At 47.1% G+C, this 27865-nt stretch overlaps 1 protein-coding gene across 1 annotated transcript in view; it reads right to left on the reverse strand.

Moving 5' to 3' along the window:
* The window catches only part of lmbrd1 (LMBR1 domain containing 1), a 351792-nt gene extending 334398 nt beyond the window's left edge, over window positions 1-17394 (reverse strand). The window contains exon 1 of the mRNA XM_085996567.1: window positions 17374-17394. Within this exon, the coding sequence (XP_085852693.1) occupies window positions 17374-17379 (6 nt within the window). The 5' untranslated portion in view covers window positions 17380-17394. The remainder of the gene's footprint in view (window positions 1-17373) is intronic.
* Window positions 17395-27865: the final 10471 nt, after the last annotated feature.

The raw sequence follows: 27865 nt of genomic DNA on the forward strand, positions 1-27865 counted from the left end.
TTGTATCTGTCTTCATGGTAGAAGACACTAAAAGCATCCCAATAATGTGGAAAATCAAGGGGCAAAAGGGAGGGAGGAACTTAAAACAATCATTATCACTAAAGAAAACGTACTCTGCAAACTAATGGGACTAAAGGCTGACAAGTCCCCTGGACCTGATGGCCTGCATCCTAGGGTTTTAAAAGAAGTGGCTGCAGATATAGTGGATACATTGGTTGTAATCTTCCAAAATTTCCTAGACTCTGGAAAGGTCCCAACGGATTGGAAAACTGCAAATGTAACGCCCATATTCAAAATAGGAGGGAGACAGAAAGCAGAAAAATATAGGCCAGTTAGCCTAACATCTGTCATTGGGAAAATGCTGTAATCCATTATTAAGGAAGTAATAGCAGGACATTTAGAAAATCATAATACAATCAAGCAGAGTCAATATGGTTTTATGAAAGGGAAATCATGTTTGACAAATTTACTAGAGTTCTTTGAGGATGTAACGAGCAGGGTGGATAAAGGGGAACCAGTAGATGTAGTGTATTTGGATTTCCAAAAGGCATTCGATAAGGTGCCACATAAAAGGTTACTACACAAGACAAGAGCTCATGGTGTTGGGGGCAATATATTAGCATCGATAGAGGATTGGTTAACTAACAGAAAACAGAGAGTCGGGATAAATGGGTCATTTTCAGGTTGGCAAACTGTAACTAGTGGGTTGCCACAGGGATCAGTGCTGGGGCCTCAACTATTTACAATCTATATTAATGACTTGGATGAAGGGACCGAGTGTACTGTAGTCAAATTTGCTGACGATACAAAGATAGGTGGGAAAGTAAGTTGTGAGGAGGACACAAAGGGCTGGATTTTACTCATTGAGACGAGTTGGGGCGGGACTGCTGCCTTCTGGGTTCTCGTCCCGCCCCCAGCGATGTTATTTTCCCCTGATTGGCTTTGTTAAGCCCACCCTGTGGCCTTTATTGCAAGGGGGATGGAGTATAAAAGTAGGGAAGTCTTGCTACAACTGTACAGGGCGTTGGTGAGACCACACCTAAAGTACTGCGTACAGTTTTGGTCTCCTTATTTAAGGAGGGATATACTTGCATTGGAGGCAGTTCAGAGAAGGTTCATTAGGTTGATTCCTGGAATGAAGGGGTTGTCTTATGAGGAAAGGTTGAGCAGGTTGGGCCTATACTCATTGGAGTTTAGAAGAATGAGAGGTGATCTTATTGAAACATATAAGATTCTGAGGGGGCTTGACAGGGTAGATGCTGAAAGGATGTTTCCCCTCATGGGGGAATCTAGAACTAGGGGGCATAGTTTCAGAATAAGGGGTCGCCCATTTAAGACGGAGATGAGGAGGAATTTCTTCTCTCAGAGGGTCGTGAATCTTTGGAATTCTCTACCCCAGAGAGCTGTGGAGGCAGAGTCATTGAATATATTCAAGGATGAGATAGAGAGATTTTTGAACTAAAGGGGAGTCAAGGGTTATGGGGAACAGGCAGAAAAGTGGAGTTGAGGCAAGATCAGATCAGCCATGATCTTACTGAATGGCGGAGCAGGCTCAAGGGGCCGAATGGCCTACTCCTGCTCTTATTCTTATGTTCTTATGTTTATGTTCCTATGTGAGTTCAGGGCTATGGCTAGCGGGCACCTTAGTGGAAGTTTGGCCTGGTGGCTAGGGGAAGGGAAGGAAGCGGCAGAGGCAGCTGAACAGATGGTCTCAATCTTAGTGACAAAGCATGTTAATAGAATCGGGAAAAAGAAGGAAAAAAAACAAACATACACAGGTCAAGTATTGGTGGAATGACTGAGATTATGTGACAGATCATCTCAGTCAAGGATTGAAAAAAGCATTATGGAAACAAAGGTAGTGAGAGGCCTGCCAAGGAATAGGCATCAACATGTTGGTTTACTCCACAATTGCTAAATGGCCTGCTGTGTGTTTCTGGCTTTTTCTGTTGTTGTTATAAAACATTCCTTCCTCCATTTTGCTGCCTCATACAAACCCCTCAAACAACAGTTTTATTTTGTTACATGACTTCTGTAGTGAAATGAGTTTATGATCTGCATCTTTAACTCTAGTTGGAATGTAAGACCAAAAATCCTAAATGTAGGACTTCCTGTCAGCTGCATACCAAAATATGTGGGCCACAGTTCCATGGTTTATCTCAGTGTTGTCAATGGGGGAATGGTAGTGGCACTGCATTTGGCCACAGTGCCCCTTGGTTAGGGTCATAAAAGAAGTGCAGGTTTCCCACTCCTTCTCATTACAATCCAGTGAACCTCATATCAGTTCATTGCTGCTCCACTCCAAGTCACCGATTTTCTTTTTATTATTGTTAATGCAAGGTACAACCAATAATTGCGGGAAGGAGTGCTTTTAGCCAATCAGTCAGGAGTTGCTTTGATATGGTGGTCTTGCGCTAGTAACAATGGACATCAGGTGTAGTATATAAGCAAGCTTTGTGATGCACAGCCTCCACAAGTACTGGTCCCGTGTCAAGTAGACAAAAGCTTCAACAACTCTTGGATACCAGCGCCCCTCCGCATCCTTCTTCCCCTTCACTTTCCTCTGATCCCATCCCTCCTTCCAATCTCACCCCTTGCCGTGTTTTCACTATAACCTCTGATCTTCCACTCTCTGACCCCGAGCGATCAGTGCTTAATGAAGGCCTAAGCTTCATCCCCTATGCCCCCACCTCAATGAATCTCGAGCTCGGCACAATGCTGAGCTCTTCTTCTGTCACCTTCGCCTCCGTGCCCACTTCTTTGACCAGGAGTCTTCCCTCCGCACAGCGAACCCTTTCTTCCATCTTCAGAATTCTAGTTCCACCTGGACCCCTCCCTCTGACCTTGTACCCCCGCTTGATCTTATCATTGGGAACTGCCGGCATGACATCGGCCATCTCAATTTTTCTACTCTGCTCACTCACTCTAACCTACCTCCCTCTGAACTTGCAACACTTGGTTTTCTCAGATCCAACCCCAACATTGTCATTAAACCTGCTGACAAGGATGGCGCTGCTGTTGTTTGGCAAACCAACCTCTACCTTGTGGGGATTGAACATCAACTTTCCGACACCTCCTCCTACCTCCGCCTGGACCATGACCCCACCACCGAACATTAAGCCATCATTTCCCAGACTGTCACTGACCTCATCTCCTCTGGAGATTTTCCCTCCATGGCCTCCAACCTCATAGTCCCCCAACCCCACACAGCCTGCTTCTACCTCCTTCCCAAGATCCACAAACAGGACTGCCATGGTTGACACATCATTTCAGCCTGTTCTTGCCCCACGGAACTTAATTTTTCCTATCTCAACTTTTTTTTTCTCCCCTTGTCCAGTCTCTTCCCACCTACATCCGCGATTCTTCTGACGCCCACCGCCACTTTAACAGTTTCCAGTTTCCTGGCCCTAACCGTCTCCTTTTCACCATGGACATCCAGTCCCTCTGCACCTTCATCCCCCACCAGGACAGCCTGAGGGCGCTCCGCTTCTTCCTTGGATGGACGCCCAACCAATCCCCATCCACCACCACCCTCCTCCACCTGGCTGAACTTGTTCTTACATTGAATAACTTCTCCTTTGACTCCACTCACTTCCTCTAAATAAAAGCTGTTGCTATGGGAACCCATGTGGGTCCTAGCTATGCCTGCCTTTTCGTGGGATACGTGGAACATTCTTTGTTCCAGTCCTACTTAGGTCCCTTCCTTCACCTCTATTTCTGTTACATTGATGACTGTGTTGGTGCTGCTTCCTGCTCTCACCCCAAACTGAAAAATTTGATCAATTTTGTTTCCAATTTCCACCCCTCCCTCACCTTCACATGGTCCATCTCTGACTCTTCCCTTCCCTTCCTCGACTTCTGTATCTCCATTTCTGGGGATAAGCTGTCAACCAATATCTACTATAAGCCCACTAACTCCCACGGCTATCTTGATTACACGTCCTCCCACCCGGCTTCCTGTAAGGACTCTATTTCATTCTCCCAGTTTCTCCATCTCCATCGCATCTGTTCTAACGATGTCACCTTCCATACCAGTGCTTCCGATAGAGGCATTTTTTGTTGGTAGAAGCTCCCTCCTGCAACAGATGAGTGCTTCATTTTAATATTTATATGAAGGTTTGTCAGGCCTGCATTCCATTCTTTGCATTAGTGACATACTTACGCTCATGTTTTGTCACTCATGTCTACTTCTTTTCCCTCTATCTTTGTGCCTTCTACTGCGGGGCTCCCATTTCCTCCCTTCCCATTCTAAAGAGGGCACGTTGGGAATACCCGTGTATCTTGCTTTTTTGGAGGAAGAGAGGGAAGCAATGAATGGGCTGGGGCTCTTTTCGCTGGAAAAGAGAAGGCTGAAAGATGACCTGATGGAGGTCTTTAAAATTATGAAGGGATTGGATAGGGTAGACGTACAGAAGATGCTTCCGCTTGTGGGGGAGACCAAAACTAGGGGTTAGAATAAGATAAAGAGGAGGTCATAGAGTCATAGACTCATAACGACACAGAAGGAGGTCATTCGGCCCATCGAGTCCGTGCCGGCTCTCTGTAGAGCAATCCAGTCAGTCCCATTCCCCCACTCTATCCCCATAGCCCTGCAAGTTTATTTCCCTCAAGTGCCTATCCAGTCTCCCCTTAAAAACATTGAGTGTCTCCACTTCCACCACTTCCGTCATCACCACTCGCTGCGTAAAAAAGTTTTTCCTCACATCCCCCCTGTATCTCTTGCCTAAAACCTTCAATCTGTGACCCCTGGCCCTTGTACCATCAACTAGTGGAAACAGCCTTTCCCCGTCTAGCCTATCCAAACCATCATAATCTTGTACACCTCTATCAAATCACCCCTCAACCTCCTTTGCTCTAATGAAAACAAATCCAGTTTCTCCAACTTGTCCTTGTAGCTAAGATTCCCCATCCCCAGAACCATTCTGGTAAATCTTCTCTGCACCCTCTCAAGGACCTTCACATTCTTCCTAAAGTGTGGTGACCAGAACTGGACGCAATACTCCAGTTGTGGCCTGACCAGCGCTTTATAAAGGTTCAGCATAACTTCTCTACTTTTGTACTCAATACCTCTATTTATGAAGCCCAAGATCCCATATGCTTTGCTAACCACTCTCTCAATATGTCCTGCCACCTTCAGGAACCTATGCACATTAACTCCCAGGTCCCTCTGTCCCTGCACACTCTTTAAAACTGTGCCATTAAGTGGATATTGCCTCTCCCTGTTCCTTTTTCCAAAATGCATCACCTCACACTTCTCTGTATTAAATTCCATCTGCCACTTGTCTGCCCGTTCTGCTAGCCTTTCTATGTCCTGTTCCAGTTGATTGATATCATCATCACTATTTGCCACCCCGCCATGTTTGGTGTCATCGTCAAATTTAGAAATTCTACTCTGTATTCCAATATCCAGGTCATTTATATATATCAAAAAAAGCAGTGGCTCCAGCACTGACCATTGGGGAACACCACTGTCTACCAGCCTCCCGTCTGAAAAACAGCCATTTACCACAACTCGCTGTTTTCTGTCCTTAAGCCAATCCCTTATCCAAGCTGACACTGACCTACCTATTCCATGAGCCTCAATTTTGTTAACCAGCCTTCTATGTCTTTGTCAAAAGCCTTCCTAAAATCCATGTAGACAACATCCATTGCATTCCCTTCATCAATCCTCCCTGTTACTTCATCAAAAAATTCAATTAGATTAGTCAAACACGATCTTCCTTTTACAGACCCGTGTTGGCTCTCCTTAATTAGCTTAAACGTTTCCAAATGCCCGTTAACTTTTTCCTTGATTATTGTTTCTAAAACTTTACCCACCACTGATGTTAAACTGACCGGCCTTACACCCATTCTTGAACAATGGTGTCACATTTGCCACTTTCCAATCCTCAGGCATCTAGGGAAGATTGGAAAATTATGGCAAGCCATTCCGCTATCTCCTCCCCCAATTCCCTTAGCAACCTGGGATGCAAGCCTTCTGGACCAGGCGACTTGTCCACTCTAAGCATACCCAGCCTTTCTAGTACATCCTGTCTATCAATTTTCACCCCTTCCATTGCTTCTACCTTTTCCACTGCTACCGATATTTTGTCAGCATCCACCTCCTTAGTAAACACCGATACAAAATACTCATGGAGTATTCTAGCCTTGACCTGCGCCTCTAAGCATATATCACCTTGTTTGTCTCTAATAGGCCCCACCCCGCCTCTTATTACCCACTTACTGTTTACATGCCGGTAGAAGATTTTTGTGTTCCCTTTTTTGTTAACCGCCATTCTACTGTCATATTCTCTCTTTGCCAATCTAATTTTCATCTTCACATCCCCTCTCAACTTATTGTATTTGGTCTGGTTCTCCCCTGAAGAATTCACCTGACATGCATCATACACCCTCTTTTTTTGTTTCATCATCTTCTCTATCTCCCTTGTCATCCAAGGAGTCCTTGCTTTGGTTCCCTTACCCTTCCCTCTTGTTGGAATGTACCTAGCCTGTACTTGGAACATATCCTCCTTAACGATCACCCATTGTTCCGTTACAGTTTTTCCTGTCAGTCTTTGGTTCCATTTTACCCTGGCTAGATCTTTTCACATCCCATTGAAGTTAGCCCTATTCCAGTTTAGAAGTTCCACTCTAGATTGCTCCTCTCCATTGTTAATCTAAATCTTATGACACGATGATCACTCGTACCCAAGTAGTTGACCGAGCTGGCCCACCTCATTCCCCAGCACCAGATCCAGCAATGCCTCCTTCCTAGATGGGCCAAAAACAGACTGGTCAAGGAAATTCTCCTGAACACATTTCAGAAATTCCTTCCCCTTCTTTCCCTTTACCCCGGTATTATCCCAATCAATATTTGGGTAATTAAAGTCCCCCAATATCACCACTCTATAGCTCATGCATATCTCTGCGATTTCCCTGCAGATTTGCTCCTCTACCTCCCTCTCACTATTTGGAGGCCCATAGAATACCCCAATAGCGTGATCATACCTTTTTGCTCCTCAACTCTAACCAAATAGATTCTGTCCTTGTCCCCTCAAGAACATCCTCCCTTTCCAACACTACAATGTCTTCCTTAATCAGCACTGCCACCCCACCTCCCTCTTTTCCTTCCCTATCTTTTCTGAACACCTTGTACCCTTGAATATTAAGTGCCCAGTCCTCACCATTTTTAAGCCACGTTTCCGTTATTGCCACAACATCATATTGCCACACAGCTAATTGTGCTTGTAGCTCACCAACCTTTTTCACCACACTTTGTGCATTTGCGTACATGCATTCTAAACCCATTTTTGGATTTTTCGTAGTCTTTCTTAGTCTGCTGCTATCTAATATGGTACTACTACCGCCTCTAGTACTATCTTCTCTAGTACTATCCAACACACTCACTCTTTTATGCACCTGATTCCTCTTCTACTCCTATATGCTGGTACTCATCCTATATGCTGGTACTCATCCCCCTGCCAAGTTAGTTTAAACCCTCCCCAACAGAACTAACAAACCTCCCCGCGCGAATATTGGTCCGGGCTCTGTTGAGGTGTAACCCGTCCGGCTTGTAAAGGTCCCACCTTCCCCAAAAACGGTCTCAATGCCTCAGGAATCTAAAGCCCTCCCTCCTGCACCATCTCTCCAGCCACGCATTCATCTGTTCTGTCCTCCTATTCCCGTACTCACTAGCACGTGGCACTGGGAGTAATTCAGAGATTACTACCTTTGAGGTCCTGCTTTTTAATCTCTCTCCTAACTCCCTAAACTCTGCCTGCAGGATCCCATCCCTCTTTCTGCCTATGTCGTTGGTACCATATGGACAATGACCTCTGGCTGTTCACCCTCCCCCCTCAGAGTGTCCTGCAGCCGCTCAGCGACATCCTTGACCCTGGCACCAGGGAGGCAACATACCATCCTAGAGTCACGTTTACGGCCGCAGAAACGCCTTTCTGCTCCCCTAACTATTGAATCCCATACCACTATTGCTCTTCCAGTTTATTGCCTCCCCCTCTGTACAGTTGAGCCACCCGTGGTGCCGTGGACTTGGCTCTGGCTGCACTCCCCAGAGGAACCATCGCCGTCACTAGTAACCAGAACGGAATACTGGTTGGAGAGCGAGATGCACTCGGGGACTACTGCATTACCTGCCTGGTCTTCCTCTTCTGTCTGGCGGTCACCCATTCCCTCTCTGCCTGCATACTTTTAAACTGCGGTGCGACTCTCAGCCTCGCGGGTGCACTGCAGTGACTCCAGCCGCCGCTCAAGCTCCGAAACCTGGAGCTCGAGTTGCTGTAGCTGGTGACACTTGCTGCACATGTGGTCGCCCAGGCTATGCGAAGCATCCAGGACTTCCCACATAGCACAGGATGTGCACTCCATGGGACTGAGCTGCCCTGCCATGCCTCTATTTAATAGACTAAGAACTAACCCAGTAGAAATAAACTTAAAACTTAACAAACCCCTCCCCCCCCAGTTACTCACCAATCAGCTCTTTCCCTCTATTTAATAGGCTATTAACTAACTTAGAAGAAATACATTTATAAATTTTTAAAAAATACACTCACCAGCTACTCACCAATCAGCTCCTTCCCTTGTGCCAATGTCACTTTTTTTACTCTGTCGTCACTTTTTCAAAAACTGCCTCTGTTGAGTTGCTGCCGCTCCATTTAACTGCTCCGCTCTCACTGCGCTCCCTCCAGGTCCGCTCCTTCCGGTCTCAGGCTCCTGCCGCTCGGGACTGCTCCTTTTAACTGCTCCGCTCTCGCTGCGCTCCCTCCAGGTCCGCTCCTTCCGGTCTCAGGCTCCTGCCGCTCGGGACTGCTCCTTTTAACTGCTCCGCTCTCGCTGCGCTCCCTCCAGGTCCGCTCCTTCCGGTCTCAGGCTCCTGCCGCTCGGGACTGCTCCTTTTAACTGCTCCGCTCTCACTGTGCTCCCTCCAGGTCCGCTCCTTCCGGTCTCAGGCTCCTGCCCCTCGGGACTGCTCCTTTTAACTGCTCCGCTCTCACTGTGCTCCCTCCAGGTCCGCTCCTTCCGGTCTCAGGCTCCTGCCGCTCGGGACTGCTCCTTTTAACTGCTCCGCTCTCACTGCGCTCCCTCCAGGTCCGCTCCTTCCGGTCTCAGGCTCCTGCCGCTCAGGACTGCTCCTTTTAACTGCTCCGCTCTCACTGTGCTCCCTCCAGGTCCGCTCCTTCCGGTCTCAGGCTCCTGCCGCTCGGGCATGCTCCTTTTAACTGCTCCGCTCTCGCTGCGCTCCCTCCAGGTCCGCTCCTTCCGGTCTCAGGCTCCTGCCGCTCGGGCATGCTCCTTTTAACTGCTCCGCTCTCACTCTGCTCCCTCCAGGTCCGCTCCTTCCGGTCTCAGGCTCCTGCCGCTCGGGACTGCTCCTTTTAACTGCTCTGCTCTCACTCTGCTCCCTCCAGGTCCACTCTGTTATGTTCATTAATAACTAGACATTCTTATTATGAACACAGCTAGCTTTTGCTAGTTACTTTTATTGAGCACATGTGGACTTGTACAGCATCTTGTAGAGGCTTCCACCTTGACTGCTGCCTTGTGGGTAGCCTAGCCTCATGGGTAATGTAGTCTTAATATAATATATAGCTGGGTAGTGTAGTCTTATACATACAGCTATATACAGCTCTACGGCTCCACCTAGTGTCCACTATAGAATGACATGCTATTAACCACTACATCCCCCTTTCTTTGAGGTTTAACAAAATCAATATCAATCAACTTTCAAGAAAACAATAAAGATAATATCAATAACACTTTTGTTAGTGCTCTATAAACATAAACATTTTCAAAACAGTCAACACATTTTCAAAGCTTTACATTGTACTCAAAGATTAATAAGTCTATCAGGCTCTTTTACTTCACGTGTGGATCTTCTCAACACGGGTAAGTCTGATGTGTCTTCATGAGATTGTTCTGGCGGTGAATGACAAGATGCAGTTGCGGCATTGTCATCAATCTGGTCTTGAATAGTCTCTTGTGTTTTTAGGAGGGAACGGCGGTTCCTCCTGAGAATCTGTCCTTCCTCAGTTCTAACAGTGTATGACCTTGGTCCTACTTCCTCAAGAACTGTAGCTTTCCTGTTCCATGCATCTGGATCCACATTCCTGACAACATCATCCTTTGTCAATGATTTTAGAGTTTTGGATGACTTGTCATAGTATGATTTCTGTTTCAGCTTTAACAGTTGAAGTCTCTGTCTCAGTTCCTCACTTTGCTGTTCTTTTGCACAGCAGGGTAGCGTGGTGTGCAACTTGCGACCTATTAGTAGTTCAGCAGGTGAAGAACCACAGTCTAAAGGTGAGGCTCGGTAGCTCAGCAGGGCGAGATAAGGATCAGACTTGCTTTCTGTCGCTTTCTTCAGTAGCTGCTTGAGAACTTGAACACCTTTCTCTGCCTTACCATTTGACTGAGCATACAAAGGACTGGATGTGATGTGCTGAAAGTCATAATGTGCTGTAAACTGTTGCCACTCCTTACAGTTGAAGCATGGACCATTGTCGCTAACGGCAATCCTGGGAATTCCATGTCTGGCAAAGATGGATTTCACATGCATTATGACACTGCTTGCTGTGGTGCTTGAGAGCAGCGCCATCTCAGGATAGTTAGAATAGTAGTTAATCACTATTAGATAGTCTTTACCATTTAAATGAAAAAGGTCCATACCAACCTTTTGCCATGCTGCTGTTGGTATGTCAGCTACTATCATTGGTTCCTTTGCTTGTTTGTTTTGGTGTTTCTGACATGTCTCACATTTGCCTATCATGTTCTCAATGTCCTTATTTATGCCAGGCCAATAAACAGTGTCTCCTGCTCTCCTTTTGCATTTTTCAATTCCGAGGTGTCCCTCATGAATCCTTTTGAGCATGTCTTGACGTAGAGCCTGTGGAATGACTATTCTGTTCTGTTTTAGTAATAGTCCACTTGACACACTCAATTCTGACCTTATGTGAAAATATTTTGGACAGGAACCTTTTGGCCAACCATGATGAATGTTCTCTATTACTGTTTGTAATACTGTATCTTTTACTGTTTCTTCTGCTATTTGCTTTGATTTTGTGTCTGACATGGGCAGCGCAGCAGTGACCATACTCACATGAACATCCACGTCTTCTTCAGTAGAGCTCACATGACTCATTGTGGGTGCTCGGGATAGTGCATCTGCTAACACTATGTATTTGCCTGGTGTGTAGATCAGTTCAAAGTCATATCTTTGCAGCTTCATCATGAGTCGTTGAATCCTTAGAGGCATCTCATTCAGGTTTTTTTTTTATGATGGCAACCAGAGGGCTGTGGTCTGTCTCAACTGTGAAGGTGGGAAGTCCATATATGTAGCCATGAAACTTTTCTAGTCCCACTACCAAGCCTAGACATTCCTTTTCAATCTGGGCGTAGCGACACTCAGTATCAGTCATAGACCTGGAGGCATAGGCAACAGGCTTCCAATCTTCACCCTCTGCTTGTAGCAAGACCGCACCTAGGCCATCTTTTGATGCATCCGTTGACACTTTGATTCTTTTGGTTGGGTCAAAGAAGGTGAGTACAGGTGTGGTTGTCAGCACTGTTTTGAGGTTTATCCACTCTTGGTCATGTCTTTCTGTCCATGCGAACTCATTTGTTTTATGTAGCAGGTCTCGCAGACAGGCTGTCTTGGCTGACAAGTTAGGAATGAACTTTCCAATGAAGTTTATCATCCCCATGATGCGTAGCACTCCTTTTTTGTCAGTGGATCGGGGCATTATGAGTATGGCGTTTACTTTTTCCATATCTGGCTCTATTCCTTTACCAGATAGATTATCTCCTAGGAAAGTGACTTCCTGGACGCCAAACTGACACTTGGTTTTGTTGAGCTTCAGTCCATTCCGGCGTATGCTCTGTAGCACTTTAGTCAGTCTCTCATTGTGTTCTTTCAGTGTGGAGCCCCAGATGATGATGTCATCAACATAGACCCGAACTCCTTCCAGACCTTCAATTATGTGTTCCATTGCTCTATGAAAGATTTCAGATGCAGATATTATCCCGAAAGGCATTCTGAGGAAACAATACCTGCCAAATGGTGTGTTGAAGGTACAGTATTTGGTGCTCTCTTCATCCAGTTTTAGTTGCCAAAATCCTTGTGAGGCATCGAGCTTTGTAAAGTATCTGGCACCTGACATTTCACTGGTGATTTCTTCTCGCTTGGGAATCTGGTAGTGTTCACGTTTTATGTTTGCATTTAAGTCCTTTGGATCCATGCATATTCTTAGATCATTGTTCTTTTTCTTTACACATACCATGGAGTTAACCCGGTCTGTTGGCTCTTCGACTTTCCTGATGACTCCTAGTGTGGTCATTCTGTCCAGTTCATTCTTGAGCCGGTCACGCAGGGGTGCTGGAACTCTTCGTGGAGCATGTACCACTGGCTGAGCATCCTGCTTTAGCTGGATCTTGTAAGTGAATGGTAGAACTCCAAATCCTTTGAACACATCCTGGAAATTATTCACTACAGAATCCACCGAGTCATCTGGTCTGCTTATGGCACAGTTTATACGGTAGACTCTTTTGACCAGTTCTAAGTCCTCACAAGCTTTGTCACCCAGTAGTGAATCAAGCCTTTCAGCCACAACAGAAAACATGAGATGATGCACTTTGTCTTTGACTGTCAGTTTAAGTCTGCATACACCTGAGCTATCTATTTTCTGTCCATTATAGTCCTTCAGTAGTACTGACTTTTTCTGTATTTTGGGCTTTTCTTTCATATTGTTAATGTCACTCATACTGATTAAGTTTGCTTTTGCCCCAGTGTCCAGTTTCAATGTAACTAATGCTCCATTTATCTGCAGTGGGATCATCCATTTGTACTCTTTTACTGCATTAACTTTATGTTCAGCATTGTCTATTTCTGAGGGCTGCACATTTTCTGTATCTTTTTTGATATCGTCACATGACACCATTCCTACAAAAATTGTCTCACTTAAATCAGTGTCCTCAATCACATTAACTCGTTGCCCTTTCGTCGTTTTTACTTTTGAAAAGCATTGTTTGGCAAAGTGATTTTTTCCATTACACTTTGAGCACATTTTTCCAAACGCTGGGCATTGTCTTAACTGGTGTTTGTAACCACAGCGTTTACAATTAAAAATTTCATCCTCCGATTGCTTTTCATTTCTGTTCTGCCCACGTTTCTTCCCCTTATAGGACACAGCACCGACAGCAGCATTATCACTCATAACAATCGCATCATTATTGATTTCACTGAAAGTCTGCGTGTGCTTTCGAGCTAGCTCGCTGGCTTGGCATATTTTCACCGCATTTTCCAAATTTAGTTCGGTGTCTCTCAACAGACGTTCCCTGACTTTTTTTATCATGAATACCAAACACAATCTGGTCACGAATCATGGATGCTTTGAGCTCAGAGAAATTACATATCTGTGCTTTCAGTTTCAGATCAGTTATAAAGCTATCAAAAGTCTCATTTTGTTGCTGTGTCCGAGAGCGGAAGATGTATCTTTCATACGTCTCATTCTTTTTGGGAGAACAATGTGCATCAAATTTCTGCAGCACATCGTCTAATTTGTCTCTGTTCTCCGCTGGATTAAATACAAATGTATTAAATACGTCTATCACCTGTGGGCCTGCAACTGTAAGCAGCAACGCTATCTTCCTTGCGTCTGGCTTCGTACCAAATCCGATGGCTGCAATGTAGAGTTCGAATTGCTGTTTAAAAGTCTGCCAATTGTAGTCGATTTTTTCTGTGAGTTTCAAACGCTCTGGTGTCTTCAAATTCTCCATGTCGCTTTTCACAATTTTCAGCAGATCTTCACCACCCTGGTACCATGTTATGTTCATTAATAACTAGACATTCTTCTTATGAACACAGCTAGCTTTTGCTAGTTACTTTTATTGAGCACATGTGGACTTGTACAGAATCTTGTAGAGGCTTCCATCTTGACTGCTGCCTTGTGGGTAGCCTAGCCTCATGGGTAATGTAGTCTTAATATAATATATAGCTGGGTAGTGTTGTCTTATACATACAGCTATATACAGCTCTACGGCTCCACCTAGTGTCCACTATAGAATGACATGCTATTGGTCGCTACACGCTCCTTCCGGTCTCAGGCTCCTGCCGCTCGGGACTGCTCCTTTTAACTGCTCCGCTCTCACTGCGCTCCCTCCAGGTCCGCTCCTTCCGGTCTCAGGCTCCTGCTGCTCGGACTGCTCCTTTTAACTGCTCCGCTCTCACTGTGCTCCCTCTAGGTCCGCTCCTTCCGGTCTCAGGCTCCTGCCGCTCAGGACTGCTCCTTTTAACTGCTCCGCTCTCACTGCGCTCCCTCCAGGTCCGCTCCTTCCGGTCTCAGGCTCCTGCTGCTCGGACTGCTCCTTTTAACTGCTCTGCTCTCACTGCGCTCCCTCCAGGCCCGCTCCTTCCAGTCTCAGGCTCCTGCTGCTCAGGACTGCTCCTTTTAACTGCTCCGCTCTCACTCTGCTCCCTCCAGGTCCGCTCCTTCTGGTCTCAGGCTCCTGCCCCTCGGGACTGCTCCTTTTAACTGCTCCGCTCTCACTGCGCTCCCTCCAGGTCCGCTCCTTCCGGTCTCAGGCTCCTGCCGCTCGGACTGCTCCTTTTAACTGCTCCGCTCTCACTGCGCTCCCTCCAGGTCCGCTCCTTCCGGTCTCAGGCTCCTGCCGCTCAGGACTGCTCCTTTTACCTGCTCCGCTCTCACTGTGCTCCCTCCAGGTGCATTCCTCCTGGTCTCAATATTAGAAAGGCTGGCTGTACTCAAAGTAGATAAATCACCAGGAGCGGATGGGAGGATTCCTAGGATGCTGAGAGAATTGAGGGAGGAAATCGCGGAGATACTGGCCACAATATTCCAATCCTCCTTAGATATAGAGGACTGGAGAATTGCAATGCACCATTGTTCAAAAAAGGGTGTAAAGATAAATCCAGCAACTGCAGGCCAGTCAGTTTGAACTTGGTAGTGGGTAAGCTTTTAGAAACAGTAATCAGGGACAAAATTAACAGTCACTTAGACAAGTGTGGATTAATTAAGGAAAGCCAACATGGATTTGTTAAAGGCAAATCATGTTTAACTAACTTGATTGAGTTCTTTGATGAGGTAACAGAGAGGATTGATGAGGTTAATGCGTTGATGTAATGTACATGGATTTCCAAAAGGTGTTCGACAAAGTGCCACATAATAGGCATGCCAGCAAAGGTGAAGCCCATGGAATAAAAGGGACAGTGGCAGCACGGATACAGAATAGACTGAGTGACATGAAACAGAGAGTAGTGGTGAATGGTTATTTTTCAGACTGGAAGGTATACAGTGGCGTTCCCCAGGGGTCAGTTCTAGGACCACTGCTTTTCTTGATATATATTAATGACTTGGACGTGGGTGTACAGGGCATAATTTCAAACTTTGCAGATGACACAAAACTTGGAAGTATTGTGACCAGTGAGGAGGACAGTGATAGACTTCAAGAAGACATAGACAGGCTGGTGAAATGGGCAGACATGTGGCAGATGAAATTTAACACAGAAAAGTGTGAAGTGATACATTTTGGTAGAAAGAATGAGGAGAGGATGTATGAACTAAATGGTACAATCCTGAAGGGAGTGCACGAACAGAGACCTGGGGGTATGTGTGCATAAATCATTGAAGGTGGCAGGGCAGGTTGAGAAAGCAGTTAAAAAGGCTTAAAAGGGGATTGTAGGCTTCATAAATAGAGGTATAGAGTACAAAAGTGTGGAAATTATGTTGAACCTATATAAAACACTGGTTCGGCCCCAACTGGAGAATTGTGTCTAATTCTGGGCACCATGCTTTAGAAGGATGTAAAGGCCTTAGAAAGGGTGCAGAAAAGAAGGTGCAGAGAATGATTCCAGGAATGAGGGACTTCAGTTACATTGATAGACTGGAGAAGCTGGGGTTGTTCTCCTTGGAGCAGAGAAGATTGAGAGGAGATTTGATAGAGGTGTTCAAAATCATGAGGGGTTTGGACAGAGTAGATAGAGGGAAACTGTTCCCAAAGGCAGGAGGGTCGAGAACCAGAGGACACAAATTTAAGGTGATTGGCAAAAGAACCAAAGGCGACGTAAGAAAAAACTTTTTTACGCAGCGAGTGGTTAAGATCTGGAATGCACTGCCTGAAAGGGTGGTGGAGGCAGATTCAATCACGGCTTTCAAAAGGGAGTTGGATAAGTATCTGAAGGAAAGAAATTTGCAGGGCTACAGGGAGGGAGGGGGGGGAGTGGGACTAGCTGAAGTGCTCTTGCAGAGAGCTGGCACGGGCTTGATAGGCCGAATAGCCTTCTTCCGTGCTGTAACCATTCTATGATTCTATGATGTGAGACGAAGGGATCAGTTACGTACAATCAGCGTGTAGTGACATTTTGTGCTTTGCACTCCTGCCTGTATTCCATGGAAATCCACTTTCACTCTTATTGTTGGCAGGAGTTTCTTTCGTAACATTGGCACCCCATCCACCACCTTAAACATTCACTCCCTCCACCACCGGCGTACCGTGGCTGCAGTGTGTACCATCTACAAAATGCACTGCAGCAACTCGCCAAGGCTTCTTTGACAGCACCTCCCAAACCTGTGACCTCTACCACCTGGAAGGACGAGGGCAGCAGGCGCATGGGAACACCATCACCTCCAAGTTCCCCTCCAAGTCACACACCATCCTGACTTGGAAATATATCGCCGATCCGTCATCGTCACTGGGTCAAAATCCTGGAACTCCCTCCCTAACAGCACTGTGGGAGTATCTTCACCACACGGACTGCAGCGGTTGAAGAAGGCAGCTCACCACCACCTTCACAGGGGCAATTAGGGACGGGCAATAAATGCTGGCCTTGCCAGCGATGCCCACATCACATGAATGAATAATAAGAAAAATTACTCAAATACTGTGCAGATTCCAAATCAAAAATCATTAGCGTGTGCCAAGCCCAAGTGTAATAAATTTGCAGCAAGACATAATTGAAAGCATTGCCCAGGTAATGACCCCACAGCCCACTTACTGCAATCAGCAGAATTACTTTCCTGCAAATCAAATACATTCATCCAAGAAAAGTGACATGGTTTGTAAATTTAATACCCGAGGGAGAGGGGTGCGGGGCGGGGGGGGGGGGGGGTTAGGAGTCCAGCGCATTGCTGTGTCAATGTACTGTACCACAGTGACGGGAGACAACTTCAGCCCCATGAATTCTCAGGGGATGATTACCTAATCTCCAACAGAAGGGAAAGTCAGGCAATCTGAGTGCGAGTAAAAGCAGCGGGGCAGTAAATTTGTTTGTTAGATTACTGTTGTTAGTGAGTAAAATGGAAACTGGCCGCCGTGGGCTGTAAAAATGTTATAGCAGGAGAGTCCGCACCAAGATTTAGTTCTTACCTGCATAAAGTTATTAATTCACAATATACGCCGAAGTAAACTGTTAATAAGCATTATATTTAGAGACATTAAGGAGCAGTATTAACGTCAGCAGCTCCTGTAAACAGTGGAAAATTATGAGTCACTTCATCGTAATAAATCATTCTATTTACAGCAGCATGGGTTAAGCTTTACAGATCGCAGCGATAAGTGCCAGCTTAGAAAAGTTTCCCTCGGGTTTTTAAAGTAAGTCTTCCCAGTGCAACATCCTAATAACCAACCGAGCAGATATAATGGAGGGAAGAGATGGAAGGTGTCGTGATGTATGAAATCGGTTCATGTCCTCCTAGCCATAACAGTGACGCCCTGATAAACTCGATTCATATTCTTCGAACTGTAACTGCAGCAAACTCATGAATTTGATTCATGTCTTTTCAACTGTAAGAGTAACATTCTCTGTGCTTTCCCGGCCAGGAATGACTTGCTGACCTGTATTAGCAATGCCGCTCATCATGCTTCCGACATCCTTTATTTTGGCGACCCCCTGCATCTACAAAATAAGACAAAAGAGCTCGAGGAACTCAATGAAGTATTCCAGTTTAAAATTCAGACAAATCATCAAAATAAAATTGTGCCTTAAATCAATTTTCTACTCCGACAATTGAGTAGCATTGCAACTTTTCTTTTTAATAATAGCATTTTTTAAATCGGTAATGCATCGTAAGTTATTGATGTGGCTTCTGCAGTACTCAGGCATTCCAGCAATTTTGAACTTCGACTGGTTTTGGGCACGGATGGTCCTTGCTGGTGACCATTGTGGTATTTATGTCTGAAAATAAAGTTTGGAATTTTGCTATTTGTTTTACAAATCCGTTAACAGCTAATGTGGAGGATTTGAGTTAATATAACATACATCGGCAGAAGATTGTGTCTTCCTTCAGGAGAAACTGTTTCCACTGGCAGGGTGTGTCGGTAATCAGAGGACACAGATTTAAGATAATTGTCAAAAGAACCAGGGAGGGAGACTAGAATTTGTTTTATAGGCAGGGAGTTGTTGTGATCTGGAACACTGCCTGAAAGGCCGGTGGAAGTAGATTCAATAGTAACTTTCAAAAGGCAATTGGATAAATATTTGGAAAAGAAAACATTTGCGGGGCTTTGGGGAAAGAGCGGGGGAGTGGGACGAATTGGATAGATCTTTCAAAGAGCCGGCACAGGCACAATGGGCCGAGTGGCCTCCTCTGTGCTGTAAGATTCTGATTCCATGATTTCGTTGCCTGTGCAAAGGGGAAAACTGTTTATATAAATCGACAGGCTTTACTCCAACAGTTAAGCCAGTCATTTTAAAGAGTTACAAGCGAATTCTAATTGGCTATTTATTTTTCTGGTGGTTCAAAAGCTTTCTGCTGGCAGAAAGTATTGTGTTGTGGTGGATGATTCAGAAGAGATACAGTGTAGTTTTATTTTTCCTTCAAAAAAGGTGAAAGTCCTCCAGAAAGCCTTACACAACTTGGAAGACAACTCGAAAATGTTGAAGATGGTTAGAATCTTTTTAATTTTCTGAGTGAATTTTTTAAAACGCTAATAGAAATTTATAAATGTGAAACTGAGGTTAAAAAATTGCAATGAAAGACATTAGTGGGAGTGATATATACACCTCCAAACAGTAAGGTGGAGGTTGGGGATGGCATTAAAAGGGAAATTAAAGAAGCGTGCAATAAGGGCACAGCAGTCATCATGGGTGACTTTAATCTACATATAGATTGGGCCAACCAAATTAGTAACAATACTGTGGAGGAGGAATTCCTGGAGTGTTTACGGGATGGTTTCCTGGACCAATATGTCAAGGAACCAACCAGAGATCAGGCCATCTTAGACTGGGTATTATGTAACGAGAAAGGATTAATTAGCAATCTTGTTGTACGAGGCCCCTTGGGTCGGAGCGATCATAATATGATCGACTTCTTCATTAAGATGGAGAATGAAGTAGTTGACTCAGAGACAAGGGTCCTCAATTTAAATAAAGGAAACTACGATGGTCTGAGGAGCGAGTTGGGTAGGATTGAGTGGGGAATGGCGCTCAAAGGGTTGACGGTGGATAGGCAATGGCAAACATTCAAAGACCGAATGGATGAGCTACAGAATTTGTTCATCCCAGTTTGCCCTCAAAATAAAACAAAAAAGGTGACTCAACCGTGGCTAACAAGGGAAATTAGGGATAGCATAAGATCCAAGGAGAGGACATATAAATTGGCCAGAAAAAGCAATAATCCTGAGGATTGGGAGCAGCTTAGGATTCAACAAAGGAGGACAAAGGGATTAATTAAGAAAGGGAAAATAGAATATGAGAGTAAGCTAGCATGGAACATTAAAACTGACTGTAAAAGCTTTTATAGATATGTGAAGAGAAAAAGATTAGTGAAGTCAAGCGTAGGTCCCTTACAGTCAGAATCAGGGGAATTTATAATGGGAAACAAGGAAATGGCAGACCAACTAAATACATACTTTGGTTCTGTCTTCACAAAGGAGGACACAAATAACCGCCCAGAGATGCCGGGGAACATAGGGTCTGATAAAAGGGTGGAACTGAAAGAAATCAGTATTTGTAGGAAAATGGTGTTAGGAAAATTGATGGGACTGAAGGCCGATAAATCCCCAGGGCCTGATGGTCTACATCCCAGGGTACTTAAGGAAGTGGCCCTAGAAATAGTAGATGCATTACTGGTCATCTTCCAGAACTCGATAGACTCTGGAACGGTACCCATGGATTGGAGGGTAGCTAATGTTACCCCACTATTCAAAAAAGGTGGTAGAGAAAAAGTGGGGAATTATAGACCGGTAAGCCTGACATCGGTAGTGGGGAAAATGCTAGAGTCTATTATAAAAGATGTAATAGCAGAGCACTTGGAAAGCAGTGACAGGATTGGACAAAGTCAACATGGATTTACAAAAGGTAATTCATGCTTGACTAATCTACTGGAATTTTTTGAGGATGTAACTGGTAAAATAGATAAGGGAGAACCAGTGGATGTGGTGTATTTGGACTTTCAGAAGGCTTTCGATAAGGTCCCACACAAGAGATTAGCATGCAAAATTAAGGCACATGGGATTGGGGGCAAGGTATTGACTTGGATAGAGAACTGGTTGGCGGACAGAAAGCAAAGAGTTGGAATAAACGGGTCATTTTCCGAGTGGCAGGCAGTGACTAGTGGGGTACCGCAAGGATCGGTCCTAGGACCCCAGCTGTTCACAATATATATTAATGATCTGGATGAGGGAATTGGATGTAATATATCCAAATTTGCAGACAACACAAAGCTGGGCGGGAGGGTAAGCTGCGAGGAGGATGTCGGGAAACTCCAGTACGATTTGGACAGGTTGGGTGATTGGGCAGAAACATGGCAGATGCACTATAATGTGGATAAATGTGAGGTTATCCACTTTGGTGGCAAAAACAGGAAGGCAGATTATTATTTGAATGGCAATAGATTGGGAGAAGGGGAAGTGCAAAGAGACCTGGGTGTCCTTGTGCACCAGTCGCTGAAGGTAAGCATGCAGGTGCAGCAGGCGGTTAAGAAGGCAAATGGTATGTTGGCATTCGTAGCAAGAGGGTTCGAGTACAGGAACAAGGATGTCTTGCTACAGTTGTACAGGGCCTTGGTGAGACCGCACCTTGAGTATTGTGTGCAGTTTTGGTCACCTTACCTGAGGAAGGACGTTCTTGCCATGGAGGGAGTGCAGCAAAGATTCACCAGGCTGATACCTGGGATGGCAGGAATGACGTATGAGGAGAGATTGTGTCGATTGGGCTTATACTCACTGGAGTTTAGAAGATTGAGAGGGGATCTCATCAAAACCTATAAAATTCTGTCAGGTCTGGACAGACTAGATGCAGGAAGGATGTTTCTGATGGCCGGGGAGTCCAGAACCAGGGGTCATAGTCTAAGGATAAGGGGTTGTGGTAAACCACTGTTTGTATTCCACTGTGTACATGCCTGGACATGCCTCGGCTGACTCCTCCCACAAGTCTTAGTATAAAGGTGACTGCTCCCCAGCCCCTTTGCATTCTGGACCGGTCGACCACTCGAGTCAGACCTTCATTCTTTTGTTAATAAAAGCCTTTAGTTACTCTCTTAACTCTCAGTCTTTTATGAGTAATTGATAGCGCATCAATTTTATTAACAAAATTTTTATAATGGAGAAGATCCTCACACCAGCATGCCTGGACTTAGATCATCAGGAGGCGGACTCATCCACCAAGTTTACTCACTGGCTTAAGTGTTTCGAAAAATTCCTGACCGCCTCCGCAGCAATCAAATCGGACGAGGACGAACTGGATGTCCTGACCTCCAAAGTGAACCACCGAGTGTACTCGGTCATCCAAGACGCGACCTCGTACGTGGATGCTATCAAGCTCCTCAAGGACCAGTACACGCGCCCAGTGAACGAAGTGTACGCCAGGCACCTTCTGGGGAGTCATAAACAACAACCTGGGGAATCGACCGTGGAATACCTTCAGGCGCTGTCTGTGCTTGGCCGGGCCTGTGGTTGTAAGGATGTAAAGGCCGTCGTGTACACAGAGGAACTTATCCGGGACGCTTTTGTAGCGGGCCACAGATCCAATTACACCCGACAGCGACTGCTGGAGCAGAGTGACCTCGACCTCAACAAGGCCTCTGAACTCGCACTATCATTGGATGCAGCCTACCGGGGCATGGATGCCTACTCCTCTGCACCGTGGACGCCACGGGGAATGACAGCCTGGGACACGGTAGGACCGCCTCATAGCGCCGTGCCACCCCAGCCACACCCCAGCAACGGCCCAACTACCGCAGCAGTGTCCCAAGGCCAGACAGCAGTGCCCCAAGGCCAGAAATGCTACTTCTGTGGCCAGGCAAAACACCCCAGAGCGCGCTGCCCGGCGAAAAACGCGATCTGCTCGGGCTGCGGGAACAAGGGACACTACGCTAGTGTCTGCAGGGCCAAAGCCACCCCGAACCCCAGCAGCGCCGCATGTGGGCCATGCGGGCCGCCATCTTGGGCCTCCCCGGCCATGTGCGAACCACCAGTACAGCAGCCATTTTGGACGCCTCCAGCCACATGGGGATCATGGACGCCGCCATCTTGGACGACAGCCGGAACGCAGCAGGCCCCCAACACCGCCTCATCTGATACCCGCAGCGACACACCGACCCCTACGCTGGCATCCGTTACACTGGACCAAGCGAGACCGCACCAGCTGGCCAGTTCCACAATGGACATTAAGGTAAATGGTCACGATACAATCTGCCTTTTTGACTCTGGGAGCACGGAGAGCTTCATCCACCCCGACACGGTGCGGCGCTGCTCTCCCCCAGTCCTGCCTGCGCACCAGCGGATTTCTATGGCCTCCGAGTCCCAGTCGGCGGACATCGGCGGCTACTGCGTGGTGACACTCGTAGTAGACAGGACTGTGTACGATCATTTTAAACTTCTGGTCCTGCCCGACCTCTGCGCTGCCGTCCTGCTGGGGTTAGATTTTCAGTGCCACCTTAAAAGTGTTACGATGGCGTATGGTGGACCCCTACCCCCACTCACAGTCCGCAGCCAGCAGCTTCCAAATTGCCCGCCGCGCACCAGGTGCAACCTCTCCACACTCAGAGTCACCCCCCCCCCCACTGTTTGCTAACCTCACCCCCAACTGTAAGCCCATCGCCACAAAGAGCAGGCGATACAGTGCCGGGGACAGGGTTTTCATTAAAACCGAAGTGGAGCGGCTCCTGAAGGAAGGGATTATTGAGGGCAGCACCAGCCCCTGGCGAGCCCAGGTTGTGGTCGTTAAGACCGGCGAGAAGCAGCGCCTGGTCATCGACTACAGCCAGACAATAAATCGCTACACCCTGCTGGACGCCTGCCCACTCCCCCGCATAGCTGATATGGTCAACCAGATCGCGCAGTACTGCGTCTTCTCGACCATTGACCTGAAATCAGCGTACCACCAGCTCCCTATCCGCCCTGAGGACCGCCAGTATACTGCCTTTGAGGCAAACAGCCGCCTCTATCACTTCCTTAGGGTTCCCTTTGGCGTCACCAACGGGGTCTCCGTCTTCCAAAGGGAGATGGACGGGATGGTAGATCAAAATGCGTTGCAGGCCACTTTCCCATATCTGGACAATGTGACCATCTGCGGCCGTGACTTGCAGGACCATGACGCAAACCTCGAAAAATTCCTCCGCACCGCCCAACTCCTGAACCTGACATATAACAAGGAGAAGTGCATATTCCGCACAACCCGCCTCGCCATCCTTGGCTGTGTTGTGGAACACGGAGTCATCGGCCCCGACCCCGACCGGATGCGTCCCCTTATGGAACTCCCACTGCCCCACTGCCTCAAGGCCCTGAAGAGGTGCCTAGGGTTTTTCTCCTATTACGCCCAGTGGGTCCCCTACTATGCGGACAAGGCCCGTCCGCTGATCAAGTCCACCTCTTTTCCCTTGACGGCAGAGGCCCGCTTAGCCTTCCACCGTATCAAGGAGGACATTGCCAAAGCCACCATGCACGCAGTGGACGAATCCATCCCCTTCCAGGTGGAAAGCGACGCGTCCGACTTTGCCCTGGCCGCTACCCTCAATCAGGCGGGGAGACCCGTGGCCTTCTTTTCACGAACCCTCCAAGGCCCGGAGACCAGACACTCCGCTGTTGAGAAGGAGGCCCAGGCGATTGTGGAGGCTGTGTGTCATTGGAGGCACTACCTGGCCGGAAAACGATTTACCCTGCTCACTGACCAGCGTTCAGTTGCTTTCATGTTCAACAACAAGCAGAGGGGCAAAATCAAAAATGACAAGATCTTGAGGTGGAGAATCGAACTTTCCACCTACAATTACGAGATCTTGTACCGGCCCGGGAAGCTCAACGAACCCCCGGATGCGCTATCGCGTGGCACCTGCGCCAGCGCGCAGATCGATAGACTGCGGGCCCTCCACAATGACCTCTGCCACCCGGGGGTCACCAGGTTCTTCCACTTCATCAAGGCCCGCAACCTGCCTTACTCCATTGAGGAGGTCAGGACCATGACCAGGAACTGCCAAGTCTGCGCTGAGTGCAAACCGCACTTTTATAGACCAGACAGGGCCCACCTGATAAAAGCCACTCGCCCCTTCGAGCGCCTGAGCGTTGATTTTAAAGGGCCTCTCCCCTCCTCCGACCGCAATGTGTACTTCCTCAATATTATTGATGAGTACTCCCGTTTCCCATTCGCCATCCCCTGCCCGGACATGACCAGTGCCACGGTCATTAAATGTCTGAACGACCTCTTCACCCTGTTCGGTTTCCCCAGCTATATCCATAGCGACCGGGGCTCATCGTTTATGAGCGACGAACTCCGTCAGTACCTGCTAACTAGGGGTATTGCCACAAGCAGGACCACCAGTTACAACCCCCGGGGGAACGGACAGGTGGAAAGAGAAAATGCGACAGTTTGGAAGGCCGCCCTGCTAGCCTTAAAGTCTAGGGGCCTTCCAACCTCCCGCTGGCAGGATGTGCTCCCCGATGTGCTCCACTCTATTCGGTCACTGCTCTGCACTGCCACTAACGCCACCCCTCATGAGAAAATGTTTGTCTTCCCAAGGAAGTCCACATCGGGGACATCGCTACCGCCATGGCTGACGTCCCCAGGGCCGGTCCTACTGAGAAGGCACGTGAGGACCCATAAGACGGACCCCCTGGTCGAGAGGGTCGACCTCCTCCACGCCAACCCCCAGTATGCTGACATTGCATACCCGGACGGGCGGGAGGACACAGTCTCCATAAGAGACCTTGCACCCTCGGGGGCCGCAGTAACCCACTACTCACTACCCCCCCCGCCACGATCCGATATCCAGCCCCAGCAGACGGCAGGCCTGGGCCCAGCAACCCGCTCGACATCTACGAGGACGACACGCCTGTGCCACAGCCTACGCGGGACTCGACGCCGGAAGCTCCACTACCCCTGCCGTCGCCACGCCGATCACAGCGGCAGACAAGACCTCCGGAGAGACTCCAATACACTAACTTTTAATGCACTTCACCCCGCCGGACTCAATTTTAAACAAGGGGTGAATGTGGTAAACCACTGTTTGTATTCCACTGTGTACATGCCTGGACATGCCTCGGCTGACTCCTCCCACAAGTCCTAGTATAAAGGTGACTGCTCCCCAGCCCCTTTGTATTCTGGACCGGTCGACCACTCGAGGTAGACCTTCATTCTTTTGTTAATAAAAGCCTTTAGTTACTCTCTTAACTCTCAGTCTTTTATGAGTAATTGATAGCGCATCGGGGTAAGCCATTTAGGACTGAAATGAGGAGGAATTTCTTCACCCAGAGAGTGGTGAACCTGTGGAATTCTCTGCCACAGAGGGCGGTGGAGGCTAGTTCTTTAAATATATTCAAGAAAGAGTTGGATATATTTCTTGAGGCTAAAGGGATCAAGGGATATGGGGAGAAGGCAGGGACAGGGTACTGAATTTGGATGATCAGCCATGATCACATTGAATGGCGGAGCAGGCTCGAAGGGCCGAATGGCCTACTCCTGCTCCTATCTTCTATGTTTCTATGCTTCTATGTTTCCTAGGTGCCTCAGGGTTAGCATGAGGAAATGTGGCCAGGAGTTCCACCACTAAGCACCCAGCAACCACAGGTGGAAAGTATGCATGTGCGCAGATGTCAGATGAGAGCAAGACAATGTTTGCCTCATAAGTCCCGGCAAACAAAAATCCTGCCAAGACCCACTGTCAAGGCTCACACGTGAATAATGGCGTCTTGGGTGAAGTACTTGAGGATAGGTAGAACCATGCAACTGCCCCAATGAAGAGTTGATGACTTCAGAAAAGTGTGTGTGTGTGTGTGTGTGTGGCGGGGGGGGGGGGAGAGGGGGGTGTGGACAGAGGAAAATTGGTAAGAAAAAGTGCAATGATTACTTACACAAAGCATTGCCCATAGCCTAGACAGCTGAAAATAATGCCAAATTCTTTAGTGCAGTTGTACATACACATCCCCCAACTAAATGTAAAAACACAGACCTGTATTGTGTACATGCACACTGTTTTGCATAAGATCTATTGCAGGTATACAGGTGTGAACTTAACATGATACCTCATGACTCTGTTAGTAATTGCACTGCCCTTAGGGGAACTGTACCACAAAAACTAGGAAGTCCTCAGACTCGTTCCGAAGTTTGTGATGTATAAGCAGCCTCAACTATGGTGGACGTTGGCATTTGAAAGATTAGCACATCCGGGCTAGCGAGGGGGAAAGAGAAATCAGGCAAGTTTTCACTCTTCACCTTTATCCAGTAATTTCTGCTGGAATGTGCATGACTGCGACGGCAGGATCAGGCTCAGGCTAAGAAACCTCCACGGTTCAATAGCCTGCCGATACTCACTGTCTAGACTCAGGTGAAGAAAGACCACTTGGGTGAAGAACCAGAGGGCAGCCAATTGCCTGGAATGATATCCCAGCATTCAGCAGAGGAGGGGAGAATCTGGAGGGACACTGAAATGTTGCCACTCAATGCAACTTAAGTATGACCATGAATCACAAGATCATGAGATAATAATGGATGAGGAAGGCCATTTGAACCATTTGGTTCACCATCCAGAGAGATCCTACTGTTCCCCACCTCTTGTAGCATCTAATTGTTTCTTGAATGATTCCAGGGTTTTTTCCTCCATTACTCTATCTGGAAGTTTTTCCCACATGTTGAACATTCTTTGTGTGAAGAAGAATTTCCAGATATCTGTCCTAAAAGTACCCTTCTCTAATAATCCAGGTTAAGCTTTTCTATACCCTTAACACTCTTATATCGAATGCCAACCTTGGCTCAGTGGTAGCACTCTCTCCTCTGAGTTACAAGGTTGTGGGTTCAAATTCCGCTTCAGACACTTAAGCATAATCTAGGCTGACATTTCAGTGCAGTACTGAGGAAGTGCAGTACTATTAGAGGTGCTGGGCTAGAAATTCATTATAGCTCAGGAATGGGCGGTATCAGTAGAAAAGTTGGAGAATCAGCGCCAGGTGCTAATGCTTTAGACTGCACGCAAAATTCGTGCTCACTGCTCAAAGAAATGATTGGAGTCCTAATTCAAGTCTTAAAACTCAAGCTCATTGGCATTACACTCAAAGGGTGGACCAATATCGGGTGCAGTCTAATCGCAACTCATCATTGCCACAGGCATTTTTCAGTACTTAAAGGGGAGGTTAATTGATGCTGCAGAACCTCATTCTCAGCATTGCTAGCTGTGCAGCTACCTCAGCAAGCAGAAGCAGGGCAAGGAGAAGGAGCCAGAGGACTGAAGCAGCTGTACTCGTGGCAGATTCACGCCCCAGGGAGAGAGCCCACAGATTCTGCGATCAAGCATTGGAGACATTGGTGTTCACTGTGGAGAGACGGAGGGTGGTGCTATACTCGACAAGTAGCAGGAGGCCCTCGCCGCAAGATTTCCAAACCATGTGGAGGAGGTAGCGCAGCACGTCTCGGGCAGCACCATGGTCCCCAAGA

The sequence above is a fragment of the Somniosus microcephalus genome, chromosome 9 (genome assembly GCF_052327205.1).
Source record: "Somniosus microcephalus isolate GS21.2 chromosome 9, FLI_Smic_1.0, whole genome shotgun sequence".
In the NCBI taxonomy this organism is placed as follows: domain Eukaryota; kingdom Metazoa; phylum Chordata; class Chondrichthyes; order Squaliformes; family Somniosidae; genus Somniosus; species Somniosus microcephalus.